Source organism: Rhinolophus ferrumequinum, chromosome 2 (genome assembly GCF_004115265.2).
Source record: "Rhinolophus ferrumequinum isolate MPI-CBG mRhiFer1 chromosome 2, mRhiFer1_v1.p, whole genome shotgun sequence".
Lineage (NCBI taxonomy): Eukaryota > Metazoa > Chordata > Mammalia > Chiroptera > Rhinolophidae > Rhinolophus > Rhinolophus ferrumequinum.
Genome location: NC_046285.1, coordinates 90244318 through 90272175, shown reverse-complemented (window position 1 = coordinate 90272175; position 27858 = coordinate 90244318). Strand labels below are relative to the sequence as shown.

At 33.9% G+C, this 27858-nt stretch overlaps 1 protein-coding gene across 2 annotated transcripts in view; it reads right to left on the bottom strand.

Moving 5' to 3' along the window:
- The window catches only part of NCAM2 (neural cell adhesion molecule 2), a 457120-nt gene that overhangs the window by 158534 nt on the left and 270728 nt on the right, over positions 1 to 27858 (bottom strand). For both annotated transcript variants that reach the window (XM_033135548.1, XM_033135550.1), the window contains exons 4-5: positions 27508 to 27651; positions 20993 to 21130 (exon numbers count right to left, since the gene is read on the bottom strand). In XM_033135548.1, the coding sequence (XP_032991439.1) occupies positions 20993 to 21130; positions 27508 to 27651 (282 nt within the window). The remainder of the gene's footprint in view (positions 1 to 20992; positions 21131 to 27507; positions 27652 to 27858) is intronic.

Sequence of the window (27858 nt, the reverse complement as noted above, 5' to 3'; positions counted from 1 at the left end):
TTGGTTATTGTAAACTAAATGCAGTTTTTTTTTAAATAGTTAGTAGTTTCCAATCTTGAGTATCAGCATACGTAGTATGACTGCCTTGCTAGAGAACCTAATCAACATGTTTTTATGTACTTGAAAAAGAATCAGTAACTAATTGGCAGGCATTTTCCACCAGTTTATTCCTAATTTGTGAATACAATGGAGAAGTAATATAATTACAGTTATCTGTTGAGCGCTGAGTTTTAAAATCAAACCTATTTGAGGAAAACAGTAAGATTCTTACTTTATACCATCAGGTTAAAAGATAATGTGGATCAAATTGACTCATTATGTTGCTTTAAAATAACATTCATGGGAAAAGTTTCAATAGGCATCTTAAATTCCATTGTAATAGCAAAGATGTCAGATATTGAGTCAAATACACATCGCCTTCAATGGACAAGTACAAAAGCAATGAGGAAATATTACCTGAAGCTTTGCTACTTTATCATCACTATGCTTTTCTGTATTTTCCAAATTTTAACAAATAAATCTGATTTTTATGTTCTTTTAACTTGACTTTTAAAATAGATCACATTCACAAGTTCAAAAATAAAATGATATAAAAGATAGACACAGAATTCTTGACCTTATCCATTTTCTTGTTAATTGCTCTGATAATTACTTACACTTATTTAGGCAAATATTAACACATTTTTTTATGTTTCCTTCTTCATTTTACAAACTATACTCTTTTCTGTACCATGCTTATTTTCCAAAATTAATAATACATGTAAGGAATACATCCATGTTATATATAGAGAACTTTTATTCAAGTCACACAGTCTTCTACCCTGGGCATGTTTAAGTCACCTGTAGATGGACAAATATGTATCTATTACAATCCTGATTTACTGCACTCAATGCTGCAGGTAATTATCCTAAAGTGAGTCTGACATGTCAAAGAGCAAACAAATGAATACCGTACATAATTTTGACTGAAGAGGACTAAATCCCGTATTTCAAACTGCCCATTGTGGTTATTATGCAATGTTTTACTGCAGCTATGTATTAGCTTTATAACTAGAAAAAAATGTAAAAGAAAAAAATAAGACAATAAAACAAAAATTGAAATACATAATTTTCATATACTTTCCCAAAGTAAATTCATAACTGAATGTCTAAAAGCATTATAACCAAAAAATAAATCCTTACTAAAGAAAAGCCAAGAGAAAAATTATTGCTGGAGGCATGGGAAAAACTACTGTTACTTTCTTTTTGTTTCCACAAGAAGAGGTAACGATTAAATAAAAGGCCAAACTTAATATGGAAGATCTCTCAGATCAAAAACAAACAAAAAGCTCTGAAGGTTTTGAATTTCTTGAAGGATAATTTCACCATTAAGCTTGATAATTTTTACGCCTTTCAGGGTACATTCTCTATTAACAATATTCTACAGTGGAGGTCCTCAGAGTGTGCTTCAAGGACCCCAGAGGTCCCCAACGTCCATTCAAGTGGTCTATGGAAGCACCCCTTTTGCAACCACATATCTCTGTGAGAATGGATTTTTCTCCTGCAAAAGTTAAGTTATCGGATTGTGCTCATGGAGGAAAAGTTTAATAATCTCCTTATCTGAAAGAATGCTTTTCTCAGGTTCAAAATTACATCACAAAAGTTTGAATGCCAAAGCAAGTATGAGACTCTGCCTGTCTTCTGTTAAGGCACCTGTTAGAGAAACGTACAAATGTAAAAGTAGGAAGGCACTCCTTCACAATTGTTCTTTTCAAAATGTAATTATTTTTTCATAAATTGTTATTTAGGTTAGCACGGTTATTATTTTTGACAAACTAACAAATTAACATTTAAAAATTTAAATGAATTGACTAAATATTTAAATATTTAAAAACTACTCAAGTTTCAATGTCTAATATTATATATATATATATATATATGCAAACATATATACATATATACATATATATATTAATAAAGGGGTATGCCCCACATAAACAAAATGTTTGGAGATTCTCAATAATGTTATAAGTATAAATAGTTCCTAAGGCACAAAGTTTTGACGTCAACTGGGGTACAAAACGAGGTAGAATATAATTTGGTAATTTAAATTAGCATTTAAACAATCATATAAAACTGCCAAGAAAAACAATTTAAAATAGAAGTCATAGTGTATGTTTAAAATAAATCAAAATGTAAGAGGTTTCAGAAAATAATCCTAGAGAAACAGTAATGATCACTTTTGAGAAATTCTAGAGAAATTATCTGTTGAGAAGTGTGGCGAGTTGGAGGATTTTAGGAAATAAAGGAAAAAGACATGGCAACAAGTGGCAGGAGTATACAATAAGCTTTACCTGGATTGTACAAGAAAATGAATTCCTCACAGAGAGAGACCTTCCAAAGACAAGGTGTGAGTGTGTGGGGGGGTGGGGGATCACCCAGAAGGGAGGAGTGCAAGGGAACCCCTGGGAGAGAAGGGAATTTGAGAGGGGTGGAAGGCTTGTGTGTCGTGGTGATGTCACTCAGCAGCATAGCACGGGGTTTCTCAGTTGGAGGACCCCAAAAAACAGCTGTGGCTTGGGGTCTTGCATAGGACCAGAGTTGTCTTATCTATGACTAGTAAAATGTGGGTGCAGTTATGCAGGGTGGACAAAGAAGGACTGATTCTAAATGATTAAAAATATGATTATTTTAACTGATTAAAAATGATTATATTGAAAATAATTGTATGTGCAAATATTTGAATTTGGAGATAATGAGATTTTGACATAATACCCCCAGTTTGCTGTAAGAAGAAAAAAACATAAGGACCAATATATGGAGGCGCCCTTTGGCTCATTTATATAACATGAATGAAGGTATTATTGGATGGTATCGAATATATTGGAGAGAAAGGGTTATCTTGATATTAAAACTGGTTAGTTTACGTTAACATCTAAATAGATAACAGATCGTTAAAAGGTCATGTAATTTATAATTTTGGGAAATTACTATTATATGGTTTTTGAAAGCACACATTTTTTAACATCAATATAATTTTTATATGTGATAGACTGCCAGAAGGAAAAAAGGGTTGGAGCCTCTTTTATGTTTCACCCTGTAAGTTAACGTAATTTTGTCTCATTAACTTAGACATGCATGATTGTATAAACACTATTGCCAAAAGTCAGTAAGTAGCCTGAGATCACCCTAAAGTGTGAGCTAAATGTTCAGAGTGACATTGGAGTGATAAATTGGACCTTAATGAAAAGTGAACTGCTGTAAATCATTTCAGGTAGTGTCTTTAGTAATTCTTTAAGTTAAAAACAAAACGAAACAAAAATACTGATCATATACATGTCAACAGGTTAAACAACAGTATTACAGAGTTCCCATTCTGGGTATATTGAAGTAATCCTACTACCACCTGTCTGTTTCACTTAATTCATCTATGATACTTGGACAGAACACATGAATGATCTGTTTGAGAACTCTGAAATGTATGTAAATAGTAGCACGCTTATTGCTACTAGAAAAAAATCAGAGTTTGAAATGATCTGTGAAAAGCCATTCTATTTTTCCTTCGGAATCCTTGTCCTGAACAGCCCAAAAGCCAAAAGTGAGAATTAACATGGCCTGAGTGAGGTCTAGAGAAGCCTCTGGTTCAGGCTCAAGGATCCAGAATGGCTGGCAATAGCAAGGGCAGCAGGGGGGAGCCTGCAAGTACTCCATTCTAAGAGAGGGAATTCTTCCTAGTCAATCAGAAGAGTTGTGGTCCCAAGAGGGCAAAGCAGACTCCCACTGCTTTTACCCATCTCTTTCCTCTAGCTAGTTGACCCTGAAGGAGGGCATATTTGTAATAGGGAAAGGGTAAAGAAAACCCGTTTACTGGCGAGCGCACTGAAAACTGGAGACTCAAGGAATAGGAAAGCATGGGAGAGATCACAGAATAAGCTTAGAATTGCAACAGCATTGAGTTATTTATCAAATCTGGAGCTCAGCCATGAGATGTGCACGTGTGAATCTGATCTTAAACAGTATGAAGACCATGAATTGAACTAAGATATAGACCACCAACCACACTGGACCTGGAATGGCCACTGGTACACATAAAAGACAGATATGAAACACTGCAAAGGATTTGAAAATGAAAGTGATTTTTGAATCTACAAACCAAAGAAAAATAATTGCAATATGTGGCCTGAATTTAAACAAATTTATTGTCTGTGAAAATCAAAATATTAATATTCTCTAAAGGACTGAAATAAAACCCAGGGTCCTATAATTTGATATTCAAAATCCAGGATATAATCTAAAATTTGTGTAAGCAACTCTCAAACAGGGGAAAGAAATCCAATTAGAACATGGGCAAAGATATGAAGAGGCATTTCACTGAATACGATGCACAAATGAAAAATAAGCACATTAAAAGATGTTCACCACCCTTAGCCATTGCATAGTGACTTTGAGAAGAAATGCAAATGAAAACCACAAAGCTTCTACTTACACACTTACCATGTATAAAATTAAAAACAACAAAAAAATCAATAACTTACATCAAATGCTGGTGACAATGAGGAAAACTTGAACTCTCACAGATTACATGTGAAAATTCACGATTTTACAGCCATTGTGGGAAAAGGTTCAGCAGTTTCTTATAAACTTAAACATGCATTTACTTTATGTCTCTGCAATCCTAGTCCTACGTATTTACCCTAAATCAATGAATTTAAGCTCACACAAGAAATTGCATACATACTAGTTTATAGCAGCTCGATTTCTAACTGCAAAAAGGAGATACATGTAACAAGTGGGATGATTCTCAGGGCTTATGCTGAATGAATTAAAACATTCTTAAAAGGTTGCATGATAGAGGATTCCATTTATATGACATTCTTGAAGAGGCAAAATTTACTATGACAGGTAAAGCAGTGGTGGTTGTTTGGGGCTTTGAGGATGTCTGAAGGTATAACTACAAAGCAGAAAACAAAATAGTATTTGGGGGTGATGGAACAATTTTGTGTACTGATTGTGGTAGTTGTTACAGGAATCTATACATATATCAAAATCCATAGAACTGTACAATAAAAATAAAAGTGATTCTTTCCCATACGTTAATTGAAAAACAAACTTATACATACTTTAAAAAAAATTACATCCTGTGAGGTGTTTGTTTTTAATTATAATTGTCTTATAACTATTATCCACCAGATTCAGTAAGCTGATGCACTAAAACAGTCCACAACTCTTGGAGAAGTTAGTCCCTGATTGTTCTAAAGCAGGAGAATCTCCAAAACTGTCTCTATCTGAGAGAGGCTCAACTCATGTCATGATCACAAAGTGTTTGTACTTCAGTTCATAGAACTCTTTCCATGTCTTTAACTCATTGCTCTGATCTGCCCACTGTATTCTGAAAAAAAAAAACTTTTACTTTTTGCTGCTTGTTTTTTATCTATCATGAACTATAGATTTCACTGCTTCTATAGTCTTCATGTTTTTGAGGTACCTAAACTATTCCCTGTTTTTTAGTGCATTGCTTTAGTTCTTGCAAAGTGGCTTTGCAATGCCCTGCTGTCTATAATCCAGTGTCGAAACTGGAGTACAATTATGTTCATTTATTAATAAAAAGAAATGAATTTAATTGTGAAACAAAATGTGTGGGTAAAATAAGCAGACAGTAAAACTTAGACATAGACATATATATGTATATCCAGTTATTTTGAATTCAGTATGGAATGGAAGGCTGAAATATTTTGAGGTCAGAATTTAGGTATAAGTAAACAACATCACATTAAATAAAACATATTGCTATAATATATTACTCAAACCCTTAGAATAATGGTTCTGATTTTGTTCAATATACTGAAATAGATATGCAAAAATGTCAGCTTCCAGCCAAGATGCAGAAACAGATAACCAATTTATCCTACCACTTAGAACAGCTAAGACATCAGACATGTGTTATAATATAACAGTTTTCAAGATGCTGTCAACCAGTCAACAAAATGAGTCAACAGTGATCCCTGAGATACAAGAGGAAATGAGATGAGTCCTATGACTGGCCCAGCTTACTAGCTAGAGAGTTTTTAAGCAGCAGAACAGGGAGGAGGAGCCCAGTTGGAGTCTGGATGTCCCAGTTTTGGGGAGCCAGGGTGGCGGTGTTTCATAGAGTGCCAAACAGGAGAGGTACAAATGAGTTCTTCCTGAGATTGGCAGTGGGCTAGCTCCCTTGGGGTCTTCAGATGAGTACCGATGAAGGTGTCCATGAAATGAAACTACTGAGGCCAGGGGGAAAAAACTTCCCAAATTAGAAGGAACGATTTTCAAAGCTCAAATAGAGCAAAGAATAATTTCTATTCCCACAAGCCAGAATAATAATAATAACAATAATAATAATAATAATAATAATAATAATAATAATAAAACACCTCATAATGTATGTCAAATAGAGTATTCAGAGAGACAGTATCTCAGAAGTGGAGCAAAATAAGCTCTGGAGTATTCTGAGTCCAGCTAACAAAGCTTAAAGTCATGAACTGAAAGGATTAAATTGTTTCCAAATAATAATGTTTTCTGCATTCCTGGACAAAGACCTGAAATATTTAAAGGAAAACAAAAATATTCAGCACATTACAGTGGTAAAATCCACAACATCTGGCATCCAAATTAAAAGTACTAAACATGCAAAGAAGTATAGAATATGAGACATGATAAGGAAAAATAAAAAATACAATCAACCCAAACTGGCCCAGAAATGACACAGATATTATAAATAGTAGATAAGAACACTGAAGCAGTTATTATAACTGTATTCCATATGTTCAAATATCCAATAGAAAAACTGAGCATGTTAAAAGTCCAAATTAAAAGATATAGAAAAAATCAAATTTCTACATATTAAAACTACATTGTCTGAAATCATAATTATACAAGATAGAATTAATAGTAGATTAAACAATCAGAGGAGAAAAGATGACTGAACTTGAACTTACAGCAACAGAAACTATCCGAAAAGTAAGACAGGAAGAAAAAGAAGTTAAAAAGAATGAACAGTACCTCTGAGAACTATGGAATAAGTTCAAGTTGCCTAATACGTGTATGTGAAATTGGCGTCCCAAAAGAGTGTGGGGCAGAAAACAATATTTGTATATGAAGACCAGTATGTGAAAATCAAACATTTCCAAAATTTTTAAGAAGTATAATCCAAATTTGTCAACAAACCCAAATGCAAAAATAATAAAAAAAATATTTCACTGATGTACCCTGCATCCACACTGCTTTAAACAAGTGATAAAATCTTCAAAAAATATGGGAGGACGGAGGAGGTAGCACATTTTATGCACACCGGCACAAAATCAAGGAGGAGAACAGACTTTTGATCTGAAACAACTCAGGCCAAAGATAACGGCTCAGAATTTTTAAGGTATTGAAAGAAAAACTAAACTAAACTAAACAAAACACTGGCCACTTACATAATTCTATCCTGAGCAAAACTTTATTTCAAATATGAAGATGAAATAAAGACTTTCTCAGATATTTAGGAGGCGAAGTTAATCATTTCTATCTGACCTGCACTGTAAGAAATGCCAAAGCAAGTCAGTCCTTCAGTCATTTGGGAACTGATACCAGATGGAAATCTGTACACACGAAGTAATGAAGAGCCCTGGAAGTAGTAACTATGTGGATACATAGAAAAGCTTTATTTTCTTTATTAAAGAAGTATTGTTAAGAGCTTACTGACAATTTCAAGAAAACAATAAGAAAAACCATTATTTGTGAAGTTGCACTGGGCAGAATACTACGCCCCCCCCCACACAACCTTCAAAAATGTCAACACCCTAAACCCAGTCACCTATGAATACATGAACCATGGCAAAAATGATTTTTCAGATATAATTATCATAATATACATTAAAATGGAAGAGTATCTTTTATTATGCAGGTGAGACCAATCACATGAGCCATTAAAAACAGAGTTCCAGCTGGAAGCAGCAGCAGGAGATGCAGCAAAAAAGGACATAAGAAATATTCCTAATATGAGAATTTTTTCCAGCATTGTTCCTGGCCCTGGAGGAAGAGACCCAGAAGGAGGTTTCTGCAAGCTAAGTGCAGCCTCCTCCAGCTGATACCCAGCAAGAAAACAGGACTTGAGCCCTACAGCAGAAACGCGATGAATTCTGCCAACAACCTGAAGGATATCAGAAGAATTTCCTCCCCAGAGCCTGCAGCAAGGAGCACAATCCTGCTGACACCTCGATTTTATAGTATGTTATAAAAATAACGATACCGCAGTATGAATATATTTCTATAATACCCTAAGCAGATCCCAGCTGAGTCTGATTTGATTTTTCACCTACAGAATCTGAGAAATTCTAAATTTGTGTTGTTTCAAGCCACCGAATGTGTGGTAATTTGTTACCACAGAAATAGAAAACGAATACAAGATTTATAATTTATGTAGATATAAACTGAATGACAACAATAGCATAAAGGCTGGAAAAAGGAATTGTTATTCAATACATGAAAGGGTATAACATCACTTGAAGGAAGATTATGAAAATCAACTACGAAAATAACATAGGAGCAGTGAGCTACAGTGAATAAGCCAAGATTGAAAATTAATTGACTGATAAAAAATACGCCAAAAATCAAAAGGACTAAACAAGAAAAGAGGAACAAAGAACCTATAAGACAAAGAGAAAAAAATAGCAAGATTTAATTCAACTAAATCAATAAGATGCTTAATGTAAATTGTGTAAATATTTCAATACAAAGGCAGGGACTGTCAGAATTGATTGGGAAAAAAAAGAGTTCTTACTAAATACTGTCTTCAAGAAACAATTAGGTTAAAATTAAAAGGAAGGAAAAATCATGCAAACACTAATTGAGAAAAAGCTGAGTTAGCTATACGGACATCAGTCAGAATAGCTTTCAGAGCAAAGAATTACCAATGGGATCATTTCGTAATGATAAAGAAGTCAATTCATCAAGAGGACATAACAATTCTAAACTTGTATGCATAAAATCACAGAGCTTCAAAACTCATGAAGCAGAAACTATAAATAATAGAATTGCAAGGAGAAATAGATAATTTAATATAATATCTAATTTAATTCAATGTAAAATATATAAAATCTATAATTTTATTAGATATTAAGCAGTCCTCTCTCAATAACTGAGCAAGTAGACAAGAAGCAAAAAAAGGATAGAGAAAACTTTATGAACATTATCAAGTGACCCTAACTGAATTGATGATTACCAAAACTCCAACCAAACCAGCAGATTATTCATTCTGTTCTAGTGTACAGAGAATACATTTGAAATATCTAAATTAAAGAAAGTGTTTTCTCTGACAACATCAGAAGGAAATTACAAATTGACAGAATGATACTTAGAAAATCCCCATATATTTTAAATGAAATAATCCTTCGGACAAATAAGATATCAAAAGGGACATTGCAAAGTATTTTGAACTGAATAGCAAAGTATACACAACATATCAAAAGTTGTGAAATGAAATTAAAGCAGTATATACAAGGAATTCTTGAGCATTAAATGTATGCAATAGAAAAGAAGAAAGGTTTCAAATCAGTGTCTTCGGGTTTAACGTCCAGAAAACATAAAACTATCAAATTAAACCCAAAAGAAGCAATAAAAAATAAAATGATAAATATCCGATTAGAAATTCATAAAACAGAAAGAAAGGAAAACAACAAAAAACTGAATGAAACCAAATCTGTTTCTTTGAGAGCCCAATATATACTGATAAAACTCTAGTCACACAAATAAGTACAAAGCAAGTGAGGAACAAGGAAGAGAGTGAGAGAGCAAGAGAGAGAGACAAACATACCAGTAATGGAATGAGAAAATCAGCATGAGTACAGATTCTAAAGGTATTAGCAAGATAATAAGGGAATACTGTAAACAATTTTACACAATAAAGTCAGGAACATAGATGAAATTGACAAATTCCTTGAAAGATACAAACTACCAAATTTCACTTAAAAGGAAATAGATGACCTGAATAACCATTTATCTATTAAAATTGAAATACTAGTAGTTTAGAATCTTCCCACAATATAAACTCTAGGCCCAGATGGCTTTTATGATGAGTTCTACTAAATATTTAATGAAACAAATACTTCAAATTAAGTACAAATTCTCCCAATATAAAAAAGGAAGTTCTTTTCAGCTCATTCAATGAGGCCAGTAAGACTCTGATACCAAAATCAGACAAAGGCAAGCTGCAGACCAAGATCCCTTAAGAAAACAGACACAACATTTCTTAACAAAACTATAGGACATTAAATCCACCAGTCTATAAAATAATAACAAATCATTGCCAAGTAAGAATACAAGGTTGTTTAACATTCAAAAATTAAACAATGTATTTCAACAAATTAATGAATTAAAAAGATAAACCATACTACCATCTCAGTAGATTCTGAAAAAAGGTATTTGAAAGAATCCAAAATTAATTCTTGATAAGATCTCCTACTAATTATTCTCAACCTGATAAAGCTCTAATAAGCATACAGTTAATAGCATATATGATGTTTAAAGAACGCATATTTTTCCCCAAATTAGAGTCAAGGCAAGGATGGTACTTGCATCATTTCTATTCATCTCTGTACTGGAGGATTTGGCCAGTCCAATATAGTAAAGGGAGATAAAAGGCATCTAGATTGGAAAGTAAATAAAACTTTGTTTATTCACAGGTGATATGATTATCTATGTAGAGGATCCTATGTAGCCTAACAACAGAAGCTACTATAGTTAATAATCAAATTTAGTAATATTTTAGAATACAGCCTGACTACAGTTAAGTGCTCGCTTAACACTGTTGACAGGTTCTGAGACTTTAATGAAATGAGGTGATGTATATAACAAAACCAATTTTACTACAGGCTGATTGATTTAAATAAGCTACCTTCCTACAGCATCTCCTCAATGTTATAATGAAACAACCTTGAATGATTTGACATTATTTGAGGACCTGCTGTACACAAAAATGTTGTGTAACAACAGTCACAAAATTTAGAATTTAAAATTAAAAGATAATGTGGTTTGCAACAACATCAATACATACAAAATTAAATTTAGAGACAAATCTGAATAAAGATTCGCCATAGCGTACACAAAACTTCAGAACACTGCTGAGTGCAATTAAAGAACACTTGATATATATAGATATATATTATATTCATGGAACATGAGGATCAATATTGTCAAGAAGACAATTCTCCCCAAAGTGGTCTACAGCTTCAACATAATTCTAATCAAAATTGTGACTGTGTGCGTGTACATGTTCATGTGCATATGTAAAAATCAATAGGTTGATTTTAAAAATAGAAATGAAAAAAAATATAGATATTCCATTTCAAACTATTTTGAAAAAGGACAACATTGGTGGATGTACAAAATTTTATTCCAACTTATAATCAATCTATAGCAAACAAAGAGAGCTTGGGATTTGTGCAAACAGACAAATAAAGGGAACAGAGGGTCCCTAAGACATATATTATTAATTTATTTTAAATCATGGAAAGGCAAACCAATTAGTAAAGTATAGTCTTTTCAGTCAATGATGTTGAAAAACAAAAAGATATCGGCATGCAAAAAAAAAAAAAAACACAAAAAAAGATGACCCATACATCACAACATATGCAGAAATTAAATCAAAATTGCTGACAGACATAAACGTAAAACCAAAAATTATAAAACTTCTAGAAGATAACATTGGAGAAAATCTTACTGTATTTATATCAGACAATGCTTTCTTAGATTTTACACAATAAACATAATTCATTAAAAAATAAAGAAAATCTAACCTCATCAAAATAACATTTGTTCCCTAAAAGCCAGTGTTAAAAAAAAAAAAAAGAAAAAATAAGCCATAGGTTGGGTGAAAATATTTCTGAATGCCATGTCTTGTGAATAAATAGTATAAAGAATTTTGAAATCTCAATAAGAATACAACCCATTAAAATGAATTAAAGTTTTAAAAATATATTTTACCAAAACAAACAAACAAAAAATCAGAGGTAAACAAGCATAAGAAAAGATGCTCAACACCCTTCATCATTAAACAAATGCAAATTAAATCCTCAATGTGAAACCACTAAACACTAGAATGTTTAAACATAAAAATCTGCCCATATGTTTAGATAAGGATGTGGAGCAACTGGAATGCCCATACATTGCGTCTAGTAATGGAAAATAATACAACCATTTTCCAAAACAATTTGACTTTTTTTTAAGCTAAACTTATACCTCCTACATGATCTAGCTATACCTACATTGCGTCTAGTAATGGAAAATAATACAACCATTTTCCAAAACAATTTGACTTTTTTTTAAGCTAAACTTATACCTCCTACATGATCTAGCTATACCTCTCACAGACATTTATTTACTCAAGAGAAATAAAAGCACATGTCCATACAAATACGTATATACAAATGTTTATAGGACCTTTATTGTAAGCCAAAAACTTGAAACATCCCATATTGTCATTTGGGTGAATGGATAGCAAATTGACAAATATTCCTAAAGATGAGTATTACTAAGCAATAAAAACGAATGGAGTATTATCACATGGGACAACATGGATGAATCTCAAAATAACATTGATGAATGAAAGAAAAGTGAAAGAGATCACTTAAAAATGGCTATATACTGTGTGATTATTTTTATATAAATTCTAGAAATTTGTGGGTAATGGATATGTTCACGACATTTACTTTCTTGATTGTGTGACTATGTCACAGAGTATATATATATATATATATATATATATATATATATATATATATATATGTGTGTGTGTGTGTATATGTGTGTATATATATATATATATATTTCTATTCTATATATTCTATTTAAGTATGTAGTTTATTGTATACCACATACAACTCAATAAAACCATTAACATGCATGCAAAATGACTGGAATTGGATAAGTAGGTTTGTACTATAAGAGGAGGAAATGCCCATAAGGTAATAGTAAAATAGTTTGGATTATTTCACCTAAAGAGAAAAAAAATAAAGTAGTAATAATTATCAAACAAAATGTCTTTTGTGATTGGAGTAATGACATTTTTGTACAAAATAATTAAAAACTGAAGCATCCATTCCAAAAGTTATTGACTGCCTTCTGCATGCAAAACTCTATAAAATAATTACCTTTGTTCTTGAATCATTAATGGTCTAGTCTGTGAGATAATTTAACACATAAATTGGTAATCTCAAATCAGTGTGGAAGTTACAGTGATAGATTACAGCGATGGGGTTGGATTGCAGCTCAGGGGGAAAAATTCTGAGATATCTCTGGGGATACTTGGAGGTCTCTTCGTTGATTTTCAACAAAGACAAAGATGTTGCAATTTATGATGGACTGGAAACTCCCCAACTATCCCTAAAGTCATTTTTTTTTTGCACGGATAGTCTGCACCTGGACTAACCAATTTGCAAAGCCTACTTTGATTTCTCAAGGGGCCCCCACTGAGAGTTTCTTTGAGATGTCTCCCAGATCTTGGTGGTTCATGCTGAAGACACAGAACCTTCCTTGTGTGTGAATAGGAGCCTAGGGAATCATGCATTTGCAATTGTCTCTGGAAGACTTGATGCTTGCCTGCAATCTTTCCCTCTTTTTACACAAATGTTTAAAATCAAACCTTTACATGAGCATGCTCTGTAGAATCTGGTGGGTTTTTTCAAATATCTAACTTTGAAAAATTGTACAAAGATGTGCTATGAGAGGTTTCATGGAAGGTAATCATGTAATAAGGCAGATATAATTAAGAAAATCTTGCTAGAAATTAGGGTTGAACTAAATCTTACAGTGCAAATAGAAATTAACCCAGTCTAAAAGGAGAGTGAGAAAACCATATTTTAGACAAAGACTGCACACCCTTTCAACCCAGTAAAACGAATTGTACCTGCAGAAAAAGGGAAAACGATATTGTACTTTAAAATATAATCTGCAGGGCCTGCTTTTATTTACAATTGGGTATTTATTTAATGTGACTGTAACTCAAATTTAATTCGCTCTGCTCCTTAACTATTTCACTGTTAAAATATGCACACCCTTGATAACTATACTTTCATTACAATACATCAGATATTAAGGAAACAAAAAAAAATGAAGGCAAGAGAGAGTGGTCATAAGTAACTTGCAGTGTGAACGAAATACTGACATGGCTTCCTAAATTATCCTTTAGTGCAGCACATTTTGAAAAACAAAACTCATGAATGTCTCTACAGAATAACAGCCATGAATTGTGCTGAATGTCATTCATGTTACACACAGGTGAGATGGTACCTCAAAGGTACCTTTTATTTTTCTGATTGATTCTATGAAAAAAAAGTACATTATTGCAGTATCTTGTGGCCCTCTACAGATTTCTTGAATTTTATTTGTTGTGTTATGATAGGATTCACTTCTGTACATATAAACCAACTGTTGGCGAAAAAACTACAAAGACCAATCTCTTCATGACCAGCCATGTCTCTAGATGACCAGGGAGAGATTCCATTCAAGGGATAGAGGAGTTCAGTCAGGGATCTGATTTAAACCATGAGAAAATTCTGCCTTTCTCTTTTAATCAAGGATTAAAAGGACTATGTTGTAAAATACATGCATACTTTTCTACAGCCTTTCAAACAGGACATTATACCACTGTAAGTGTACTTAGGAAATTCTGGGTAGAAAAGAGAAATAAAGATTGAAGAAAAAGTAAGAAACTATATTAACCATTCACATCGATTATTTATCTTGAAGAGAAAGATGTACTTAGGTCTTTGAAGGTGATCTATCAATCTATCAAATTTTTTTATTATCTGAAAATTTCTAAGTTATGGACTGGCCAAGAGTTAAGAAAAAAAATATGTTGTTTTACAAATATTTATTAACCCTTTGGTCAATTATGTACTGTATATTATGTTATAAGTTACAAATTCCTTCACAATTTGTAGTCATTAAACTGACATAAAATATTTCTTTGCATTGTTGTCAATTGCATGATGGACACACAAGAGGCTAGTTCCCTTTGTATTTTTATATATGCTTTATACTACATAACGTTACATACAACTTAAAGAAAAAGTCTGACTTTTCATGTTTTTAATAACAAAATGATTTTTCCTAGTTTTCTTACCTTTAAGAAGTGGCTGGAAGTAGGTAGGGATACCAAATCATTGCCTGAGTATCACTCAGGAATAAAGTACGCTACACAGTCACACACCTATATGGACACATTCCCTGGACCACTGTCATCGCGGTTGATTTTAATGTTCAAACAAAGGCTATCGGGACAATTACTTTAAAATTATACTATTAGGTGTTTATATCCACTCTCAATTGTTCCTGCTTCCGTTATCTCAAGTTTGAACTGGTAGTTAGTAGATCATTCCTCACAAATTTATAAAAGATTTGGAAAATAATGAATCATTATACCTTCAAAGAACATTTTATAAAAATAACTCTATATTGGCAATATTTTAAATTGCAAAGTTATTTCCATGTCTTTCATCAATATGGACATTGTCGGAGTAGTTTTGGAGAGCATTTTATTTAACTAAAGGCGAGGAACCCGATGGTGGGGGGATGAACATACATTAAAACAAGGGAAATGATTTTGGTCCTCTTTTAAAGAATGTATCCATGATTTGTGTATAAGTGTGTGTGTGTGTGTGTGTGTGTGTGTGTAGTACAATTAATGATGTAAAAAAAAAAAACAGTTAAAGAATTTGTAGAAAAGATGGCTAGCCAGGTTCAGTAAATATATAATGATAATATAATAATGCATAATAATAAAATTAAGGCAGCTACTGAGAGATTAATGAAATGAAAAGAAAGGTTCAGGCATTTTGGAAAGCTTACCTTAAGATCCAATAAAGAGCATGTATAAGCAATAAAAAGTGGAAAGTATTTGAGAAATGCCAAGCGTGCATTAATCTTTGCTAGGTGAAGGTAGTCAGATGATTGGAAATATAATATCAAAGTTATGTGTCAAGATTTCTCTCTAATTGCCAACCAGGCATACTTGTTAATTTATTCATATCCTCACCCATTTTTGACTCATTTCCTCCATGCTCAGCAAAAAAACATCCTCCTTATGTTCAAGGTAAATGTTGCTTACAAATGCCCTAAATCCTGAGCACTTCCTCTACACCTTAATTCAACTTCGTAAAGTTTTCCATTTAATAGTTGATTCCAGCTGAGGTAATAGGTGTTGGACCTTCAGTGCCCTGCATTCTTTAGTAATTTCCATGTACCTTTATCTTTCAAATTATTACAGTCTGAATTTTAAATGGGCAACTCAAACGATCCCGTTTACCCAACTGTCTCTTGTAACCTTGCAATGGCCAACTTCAGCAGCTATATTTAGGTTCATGCCTAATTGATCACTTCTGCTTCCATTTACTACACTGGAAGCCTAGAACCCACACGTCCTCACATTACCCTGATGGCTCTTGCCTCTGTATACACGTGTAACATGAAGGCTTTGCTTCAAATTCTACTTGATTATACACGTTCCTCTTCATTTCTTTAGCTTTTGGCCCAGGCCCTCATTCTCTCTTATTTGCACCCTTTTCCTTTCCTTGACTCCACCCTTCTGCAAAGTCCCTTGCTCTCTCGTTTCCCTTGCCTTCAATGGCTGCTCATCTCTGACTCCTAGAAGAAAGTCCCTATTCCTCCATAACCTGGCTCTGCCTGCTTTCCAGCTACACCCCCAACTAATCCCTAAGGTAACTGACAAACACCACCTGCACTTCCTCCCCAAATATTCCATTTCAGTAACAGTTATTAGATCTCTTTTCATATCCTACATGCTGCGCTTTGGCAAATGCTGTTCTGTGTGCAATATATATTCCCTCTCTTTATTCTACTAAACAACAGTTTTCATCAATAGATGAAATGTTAAATAAGTCCCTTCTTGAGCTATAATAGGTACCCCTTCTTATTATAAAATAGTCTGTGAAAATCTATAAAAATTGCACCAATTATGTGCTATATTTTCCAGCTACGCTAAAAATAATAAGGGATTTTAGTAAAGTTGATTAAGTTATCAAGATAAAACTACAAGTGCCTTGAGGGAAATTATGCTGTACTGGCTTATTGGTATCCGGAGCATGTCATAGTGTAAATCACATAGCCGGGACTTCACATGTGCCTGCTGAATGAATATACAAATGTATTATAAATTAACATTGAAACTTCAATGTTATGAATATTAAAGATTCAAAAATCTTTAGTTGTAATCTCCCACATTTTGATGAAATGATAAAAAAAAAATTTCCTAAGAAATGATCATCAGTGAAAAGCAGGATTTTAAGATGTCTGAGGCACACTCAGGGTAGTGATTTCAGAAGTACCCCTATGTCAGATAGTATTCAAATTGCTTAAGTAGAAAATAGCAACTGGCATTGCATTTGTCTCCTCTGCTAAGAAAAGAAATAACTCTAAAATCTCAGGGCTTTAAAAAAATGTGCTTTCTTCTTATTTCCATTATGTGTCTGTGTGCACAGATCCACTGTGGCTCTTGTCCCTGTGTCTTCATCATGGTGCCCAAGGTGAGGGAGAAGCTCCTACTGCGGTCCTGTTAGTTTCATGGTAGAAGAAAAGATTAAGAGAAGAAGCACGTGATTCTTCCTGAAGCTTGATTTCAGCTATAGTGTAGATTATGTTTGTTTATATACTGCTGGCCAGAGCATGTCACATCATCTGTGGGGAAGGCGTAGGGACGCATATTCCTCCCACTGGAAGCACCACACTTCCAAGGCTATGAGCAGTGACACATAACTGTTTCAAGGGAGGCAATATAAATATTTGTGAAAAACTATACACTGGCATTGAGAAACATAGTGAGAAAATGATAGTGTTAAAAATAAAAACTTAACATTTAGTATCACTGGGGCTACAGAGGAAACTAGTAAGGATACCTTTCAACTAATTGTTGAAAAAATACAGCATATGTTGGAAGAAAGAAAACGTGAGGGGAAACTTTTCAAAGAACAAAAGATGGAAGAAAGAGCAAAACTTCTTCCAGAGACAGGATTTGGCAAGGAAGCAGTAAATGTGAAGAAACTGAAGTGGAGCATTGGGACTTCAGTATACTTGAGGGAGAAGAAGATGAACAAAAGAAGTCCAGAACGAAGTCCAAATTAGTTAGGATAAAAATTAGCTGCAATTAAGAAAGAGGACTTATACGTTGGGAAAAAGGGCATACGATATGTTAACCTGTGTAACTGAAGAAAAAATAAGAATATAGATAAAGGAATTGCTTTTGTTTTATTCTTTTTTGCAGCCTCAAACTTTTCACTGAAACAACTTCAGAAAGTTTTATAAGAAAAGCATAGTAAGGGAATCCGTTTAAAGAGCGCTCCAGACTTCACAGGAGCCCGTTAGCAGGACAAGCGTCAATAAGACTGGAGCGGAATGATTTTCTGGCTGAAGTGACGGCAACATGTGAGGAAAAGCACCGATGTCTGGCGGCATTAGTCAATGTATTCCCTTGACAGTGTACAACTGCATCGTCCAGAAGGGAAATAAATCGATGGTTGATTTTGTGAACACTGTTGTTTTCAAGAAAAGAGGTTCCAACAATTCGAAGATATGAGAGTTTGTGATTACGAAGGGAAAATGTGACTAACTAGAAGTGGAGATAAAGTGCTGTCCAAGCAAAGGAGGTCAGATTAGGATCCACAGTTGAATCTGTTAGAGGAAAGTGGGATGTGGAAGGAGGTCGACGTGCTTCGGGAGCGTCGGTGTGTCGGAGACAGAACAGGGCATAATCTGCATGACTGACTGGAGAAGCACGAAAGGACACATTCTAGTGTTTAACTCCTGTGAACCCTGGAATCACAAATATAAACCTATAGAACTAAATATTCCAGTGTGCATACAGACTGCGACAGGCTTGAAGATTCAGACTTTGTTAATTGAAAGCACTCGTACCTGACTAATCTTGCCTTCCAAATAAATGTCATCATAAATACACAATCACAGGTAGGTTAATATGGAGACAGATTAAAACATGTTATAAACGTGTTAAAGTAGCAATCATAAGAGCAGAAGAGACATAAATGGCTGACACACTATGTCTGTGAGATGATATATCCTTTTTACTATCAGACTCAAGTTGTTTTAGTATAATGATTTTACATACCTATACATATGTGACATATTGATAGTAAATATTTACAGATCTTAAACTTTATAAAGAACTTACATATATGTATTAATTAATACTATAATCCTCGTTTTTATAAGAGAATACTGAGCACAAGGATTTGCCCATTACAATGTACACTTCTATAAACCACATTAAAACAAAACATGGTAGGAAATAATAATTAACAACAACAATTAAGGTGATAACTAACAAACTAAACACCTACTGTAAGTTAGCATTGCTTATCATAGATCATAAAAAGAGAACGAAATTAGAGATACTTATAGATATAGACACAGATACACAACTCCATATTTAAACTTGTCCTTCATGCACTGAAATCTTGTTATGTTGAAGGTCAAAACCTTTACTGACTGTAGAATGCATAATAAATACAGAGTCTTACCTGTCTCTGCACCTCTATAAAAGGCTGGGGAAAACTAGATCTCCTTTGAAGGCCTGGCACTTTGGTCTCCCCCACGAGCATGTGCATTTCTACCAGCCTGCCTAGTTTCCATGTCCATACCATTCAGTCTATTTCATTATATTACTCACAAATCCCATTGAATTATAGACTTAGACCAGGAGAAAAAAAGATAGCAGGGATTTAATATTTTCTTTCCCTTTTAGCATAATATTGTGGTTAAAATACCTTTGTTCCAGGAAAGGAAAGACCAAGTAAATAACTCTTTTTAATTCTGTACGATTATCCCAGTGTTCCCCAGACTCTTCAAGAAACTGGAGAGGTAACTCATGGGGGAAGAAGGGTAGGAAACGGACGAAGACACATTTATTTTTCCCTGCCTTTTCCTAACTTGCAGGAAGCTAGTGGCTAACTCTTTAATTCACATTTTGTCTATTCTAAAAAGGACACATCACATTCTGCTTAGAGAATCGTGTGATTATAGTTAGTGCTTATTTGTTATTTTAAAAGATGCACTTATGCAGTGTTGCTGCTAGTATTTCTACATGGCTGGCAGGATGGTTACAGAAGGCAAGCTGGATCATCAAAAGTTTCCCAAGCCATGATAAGTTGTTTGCTTTTTTCCTTGAAGATAATGAGAAACATTGAAAAATTTAAAGGTTGAAAGGTTCGGTGGAGAAGAAGTTGGAATTGTGAGATTGAAAGCAGAGAAAACAATGTGCAGCAGCAATTCAAGGGGAAAACAAACAAACAAACAAACATTTGGAAAGGATAGTGCTCTTATGAAAGGTAAGATGACAGAAAAAAGAGGAAATTTGAGAGATGTTAAAGAAATACAGTGGGCATGTCTTGAGAACAAATTTGAGTACCCAAATGGAGACATAGGATAACATAAATGTATCTGCTTGTCTCAGAGCATGTCACACTGACACAGGCAGGGGACATGGTAGCCAAGTTCGGATGAAGAGATGCCATCGTGATGTCAGAAACTTAGCAATGTCCATTAATATTTGAAAGGTAACCTTATAGATTAAATTACTAAACCTGAGAAAACCTGTAAATAGTCTCCAATAGATTAGTATAAGCAACAAGTATTTCATGTAATACCACATCGTGGCATTCAAAGTCAACTCAAGTATAACACTTTACTATGCGTCACTTGGAAATCTGTCAACAACTACAAAGTCAGCAAAGGCAAGTATTCCTTCATAAACTTTTTGTAAAAGGGGGTAACAGTGTTAAGCAGGTCATGGATCCTGCCCTTGAGTCTGTAACACAATGTAACAGATGCTATCATAGAGGTGGAAAGATTTCCTCCAAGCACAGAAGTTTATTAGGGAACCCATGAGTGCTCAGTTTCACACGATTGCCTTTTTAATAAACATATTTTTAAAATAAAACAATGAAATATGTATGAATTATTCTCTGCTTACCATTAACAATAACGATGATATCACGGAAATCAATTTCTCCCCTCGCCTCCACTCTTCCTTCACACCTGTATATACCTTCATCGCTTTTATTGATGTTGAGAATCTGCAGGTTATTGTTGGCTAACATAGCAAACCGATCTGGAAAGTAAGCAAGGGGGAGGAAATGATATCAGTAACTGGAGGTGGATTCCAGTGTGCTCTAAATTGCCAAGAGTTAAAATATGGCACTTGTCTGACATTATCAAACATTTCATCAACAAACAATCCAAATTTGAAAGTAAAATGTAATTTCATGACTTCAATTTTTCCACTCCACACTGCCTTATTACACCTTTTTTCTACAACGCAAAGATTTTCTAAAATGGTTAGGCTATTATTTTCCCCTCGGTACTTTGAATGCAGAAATAATACGTGAAAGAACGATGAGGGGAGATTAAATATTGCAGACATGAAAACATTTTGGCTGCAAATATTATATGTAGCAACTTGGGTATGGAAGAGGTTTAAAAACTTGATTGACTTTCTTTCCTCACACAATAATTAAACTGATAATTTTCCATACCCTGAGGAGGCAGGTAAATGATACAATAATATTCATGTCACATAGAGGACATATAAAATGGTCATATCTCAAAATTATTTCAAGGATTTTCTTTTTTCTAAATCCAAGAAAATCCATTTTAGGAATGAATAGATTAGGCTTCATTAATTTTATTTCAAGATTCCATTTTATGTGTGAGTGTGTGCCCATGCATACATACAAAAATCAGCTGTTATATCACATGCATTAACTGATTGCTTAAAATAATTTGGCTGGTCTCAGCAGGACCTCAGCCTGACATTATTTTCCATAATATCTGGCTTTAGTTTTTAGTCTTTGCAATTTTATTGCAGTATTCAGACCTTTTCCCTTCTTATCAAGTAAAGAATGTTCTGACATCTAGTCCTATTCTGAAAAAATGTTGTAAAAGCAATAACCTAAATATCATTAGTTAATGCATCTGTAGATATCACTGAACATCATGTGTTTGCTGGCAATAGATTTGAGATACTCTGGAGAATAAAACACACACCCTCAACATACTTGGTACTTTTGGTAAAGTGGAAATGCCATTAATTTAAGGTGCTCACCCCTGAGATATTCCCCCTTATACTGTAAAAAGTCACTCTTTGGGGCTGTTCCGATGATGACTGCACTTCCCCTATATGCTGGCTTGATAGACAGGTTAGGGCAAACACAGAAGCCACATGAGCAAAACATGGAGCCTCCCTCAGCCTGGATCACTGAATGGATGCATGGGGAAGAACTCTGCCTCTACTTCTACTGCCAACAGGACTTGAGAAATAAACAGCTATGATGTTACGCAGTTTGGGATTCAACTCAGGATTGAGGTTCCTTTGCCATAACAATGTCTTGGTGCAAAGGGAGAAGTTTGGGATAGAAACACAAATAGGGAAATCACCAGGGAGGTCACTGAAACAGGTAAGCAAGAAATAATTAGCAGAGAATGGACATGGACAGACTCAGAGGCTTTCTCAGAGAGAACAACATTGATTATAAACCTACACACACAAGATTTTCAGGCAAGAAGGTATAAAGTTGACCATAATGTTTATTTCTTCTTTAGACTGACCCTAAGAGTGGCAAAAATGTTTATGCAGATGTTTTCCCATGGTAAATTTTCTCACCAAAACAAACACTGGAGAGAAAGAAAGAGCACCTGCAAGAAAATTTAAAGTACAACTCAGAATAATTCCTGGAGTAACTCAAAATTCCTAAAAATTCATAATGTTTCAAAGACCCTGAGTCAAGGACGTGGCTAGAGATTACAACGAGAAGCAATTATAAATAAAAAAGTTCAAACTTAGAGAGAGAGAGACACCTAATCATACCAAGATCATTGTAATATCATATATATATATATATATTATATATATATATATGGCTTCCTTTAACTATAATTTTCTTTATAGCTTATTGAATTAAGAAGAATAGTAAGGGGAGGCATTATTTTAGTCAAGAAGACAGTGCTTGATATAACAAAGAATTAGAATCTACATAATACCTATTTTTGATGGAATAAATCATTGTTTCTTGTAACCACCAAATTGTATTTCAAATGGACATTTTAATACATCATTTCTACTGTCTGACAGAAAACATGGAACATTAGGAAAACAGTAACTACCTGCTAAATCTCCATACATACCATTCTATATGTTGAAGTCTATACATTTTTTTTATACAGTAAACAAACGACATGAAAATTGCATGTCAAATTCTAAGTATGTATGTACATCCATGGAATGATGTTAGCAAACTTTCAGACCAAAGTACGCCATTAATGTGTTTGAAGAAAACATTTCAAGAAAGCACTGCTTCAAATAATCATACATAACTATGGATATTAGATATTTAACTATAGAACTATTTAACTATAAGAAGTTATCTATTAGGTTGGTGCGAAAGTAACTGCGGTTTAACAGGTTAAAGATAATTGCAAAAACCACAATTACTTTGGCAGCAACCTAATACTTCTCTCAATTATACAGTCATCCAAACTTTCATTATTGCGCTAAGAAAAATAAATGAGTTCAGATAATACCCAATAAGCTATCTGCTTTGTGCTTCTTTGGGCAGGTTATTTCCTAAGTCCTCTCCTCTTCTCATTCCAGTCATTGATGGCTTGTCTCATCTACTCATATAGTCTCAATTACTGTCTATATTTTGAGATTCACAATTTTCCTTCAGACCAGACCATTATGTCAATGACAGAACTGTTTAACAGTCTACCAGATGTACCTACTGAGTACGGTTGTAAGGACTTCACGTTTAAAATTTAGTTCACTACCTCTACTTGAAATTCCTCACACGGTACTTTCCAGTTCTGTCTTCAAATGTCTTTCCACTGAACTACTCGCCCAAGGTAAATAGTATAAGACATGAGACTACTTGCATAAGTCTAATTCCTTGAGTTATCCTTGATTTTGCCGTCTCCCTCAGTTTTCCTATCCAATCAAATTCCAAATCTTATCACTTCTCCCATTGTCCCTGCTTAGTCTAAATCTCTTTCTCTCTCAGCAGTTGTTTCATTTAGGATTTGAATTGTTCTCAGTACCTAGAGTTGGCCTTGACTCCCAATCAATTCATTCTCCTCACTGATGCACTAATATCTTTCTCAAATACATGCCAGGTCATGTCACTGCCTTGATTAAAATCCTTCAGTGAAGTCTCCTTTGGATAAATTCCAAATTGCTTAGCTGCACAGACGTCAAGGATGTGCTGCTTGGCACAACCTTCCTTTCCAACTTCCTTTCTTATTAGCCCTTTATTAACAAATCATATCTTATATTTATTTACTACTATAAGTTTTGAGTTGTACTTATGCAGAAATTCCATTATAATGAACTTATTCCTGTTTCTGGAAAGTGCCATTCATACTGTCTTTCACCTCTGGGCCAGTACATATAGTGTCTCTACCAGGCTCTACCCAAATTAGCCTGGCTATGCCCTTTTCATATGTAAAGGTCACTTTTCTCTTTAGCAAGCAATTTGGACACTCTCTTTTGCCCTTACTGGTTTAGGTGTTCTTCCTTTATCATCCTCTATCACTGCACTTAGACCTCAACATACCTTGTTGTCACTGATTTATCTATTTATCTTTTCCATTGCATTGTTAGTATCCTGAAGGCAGTGAACGTGTTTAACTTGTTAACCATGAATAATCACCATCCAGCATACTAGATGGCATATACTAAGTTGTTCAACAACTGTGGAATAAATTTTATACTGGAAGTAGATCACATAAGAATTCTATTAAACAACATGCTTTGATCCCTAGGTTCTGATGTGGAAAGTGTGCTTCATTAGGCAACGATCAAAGCATTTAAGAAGTTTCAGAGATAAGTTTCAAACTGGCTGAGGTTAAATGGGCCTCTGCAATAGCATGTCCTTCCATTGGGGTGACACTAAAAGTCAAGACATTCAACTTTTATAATAATCAAATGGAAAACCTCCACTTCAAACATTCTGCTGGGATTTTAATTCTGAATCTCTGCCACACAGCTGCTACCATAAAGCATGGCTAATAAGATGGAAATTTCCAAACCTTCATTGTTTCATCTGGAGCCTCTACACTTTACTCCCGGAACACATTAGGGCTTCAGGAAGTTACCTGGACACATCACATTATTCTAAATCCCCAGATACATGACTTTCATAGTTAACAGCCTAGGCTTACTTCAGCAGCTTTAATAAAGAGACCATATAAGGTATAATCAAATGAGAGAATATTACAAATCCATTATAAACATATAAATCGTTGGGTAATGAACTATGGAGCAAGTTCCTCCAATATTTAAAGGTTAGAAAATGTGTCCTGCCTTACAATTAATCTGCATCCTTTATAACCCAGAGTAAAAAAAAAAGAAAAAAAAAAAGTACCTTTTAAATTTTTTTTTTTTTGGCCTGCCATGCAACTCTATGTTACACTTCATGTTTTACTCTAGTCTAATCACTTCCCCTACACTGGATTTTCTGATTCTAGATATAATCCGAATGCATATAATTTTGGTAAAACCAATTCCCGAGATTTAAAACCTCACTGAGAAAAATGTCATTTATTGAGAAACTGATATATAGCCAAATATTTTATTTGTCCATTTAACAGCTAATATATGCATAATGCCTTATTTAAAACTCACAACCGTTTTTTATTTTATTAGTTTCAGGTGTACTACTATAAATATATATACATATATATACATACACACACACATATATATGTATGTATGTATAGGTATATAGGTATGTATACTGTATATACTACATACTATAAGTATATATATTTATATATATATATAGATATACCTAAATATATATACTTATAGTATGTAGTATATACAGTATACATACCTATATATGTGCGTGTGTGTGTGTTTGTGTGTGTGTGTGTGTGTGTGTGTGTGTGTATTTACAGATGTGGAGTACAACATAGGAAATAGAGTCACAATCATTTTTCATAGATGAAGAATCTGAATTCGGTACAGAGAAGTTAGACAAGTTGTTCAAAGCTTTAGGGCCCAGGAAAGGAGAAGAGCCGTGATTGAATTTCAGCTTGACATCATTCTATTCTGGGATACTGGGAAAACAATGTGTAAGCTGTATCATAGAGACACTATTCCTTCATCACTATTATACTTAACAAGCGATCTTTGTTTTGAGGCTTTTGTTCTATGCATCTTTTTAAAAATATAACTTATTTCAAATCCTTCTTATAATTAAGGTTTACAAACCAGATGTACACTTGAAGCCCAACATTAGGCAATCTGAAAATGTTTAGACATTGTCATTTAACTGCCATAAAATAACCGCCTTTTCTTTATTTTGGAGAGGCAAAAAGCTGAAAATACATTGCACAATTTCTTCATGGAATTTGTTAATAAAATCTAAAGCTGTTATCCTAAAATAAAGTAAGAGAAAATAAAATATTATTTCTCAGTAAATTATAATAGAAAAAAAGAGTTTTAGTCAATAACTGATAGGCATTGAAAATGCCAAGTCCAAAATTTCTCTCTAAAATAAAAAAAAGACTATTAAATGATTTTGATATGTTTTCTGTATATATTAAAACATGGATACTCTGCTTTCTCTCCTTTAGACTGTGAAAGTTACATCTCTTAGAAACACAAAACACAATCATCCAAGATGGAAAGTATTTAAAAAGATTCAATTATTTTATAACTACATGCAACGCAGGTGCACTGAAAAATATTCCAAATTGAAAAACGCTCCCAATGCACAATGGTAAAGTAACATAATGTAAGCAAATTATGCTCTCAGTATGAGATGTCATATTATTCTGGAATTTTAGTTCAATCTGCATCAAAATCATAAAGACAATTTAAATGAATGTATTTTTCTTCCTCTTATCCACATGCATTTTACCATAATATTTAGAACACACAGGTATCTTTGAAAAAACAGTGTCAGAATAATCAACAGGGTTCATAAAGATATTATTTTTACTTTATATATAGTAAACCTGTGAAATCATGTTTGAATTATAATATGTACACTTTGAATGCATCAGGATTGAGTCCTTGGTTTACTTAGTATCCTTGTACTGTTTGTATGTCATTTCTTCTTGGATAGAGCGGGGCCATCAACCTTTTTCTGTAAATCACCAGATGCTAACCATTGTAGGCTTCACAGGCCAAACCATCTGTTTCACAGCTGCTGAACCCTGCCCCCAAAGCAGCCATACAACTATGTAACAATCAGGCTTGTCTGCATTCTCATAGTATCTTACGAAAACAACAGAGGCGCTGAATTTGGCTTGAGGTCCATAGTTTGCCAGCCCCTAATTTAGAGCTTTAAGTTTCTCAAGTAGTTGCTTGATGCTTAGGATCGAAAATTCCAATTTCTATATTCGGTCGAGTAGATTCAGTCTTTAAAAAAAAAAAATCACAGTATTATTAGAACATATAACGTAGGGAGTTACCAAAATACTAACTGTCGGAAATAGCGGTGACTTCCTCATTATGATACAACCAGCTGACAACAGGTGCAGGCGAACTGCTAACTCGGCAAACCACTTCTGCATCCTCTCCTTGTTTGAATTCTTGAGGCGATACCACTTCTCTGAAAGTGAGTTTTTCTGTATCAAGAAAGTAAAACAAGCCATAAAAGTATTACCACTTATTTCTCCTAATAACATAGTCCAGAATCTGTGATAATTGATGTTATTAATAAAATAATTAGTTATATTTAGGTCCTTTAAAATCTTAAGCTAGATAACAACATTCCTCTACCCTATAAATCCTCACTTCACAATCCCACACTAGGGTCTTGTATGAACTGGAGT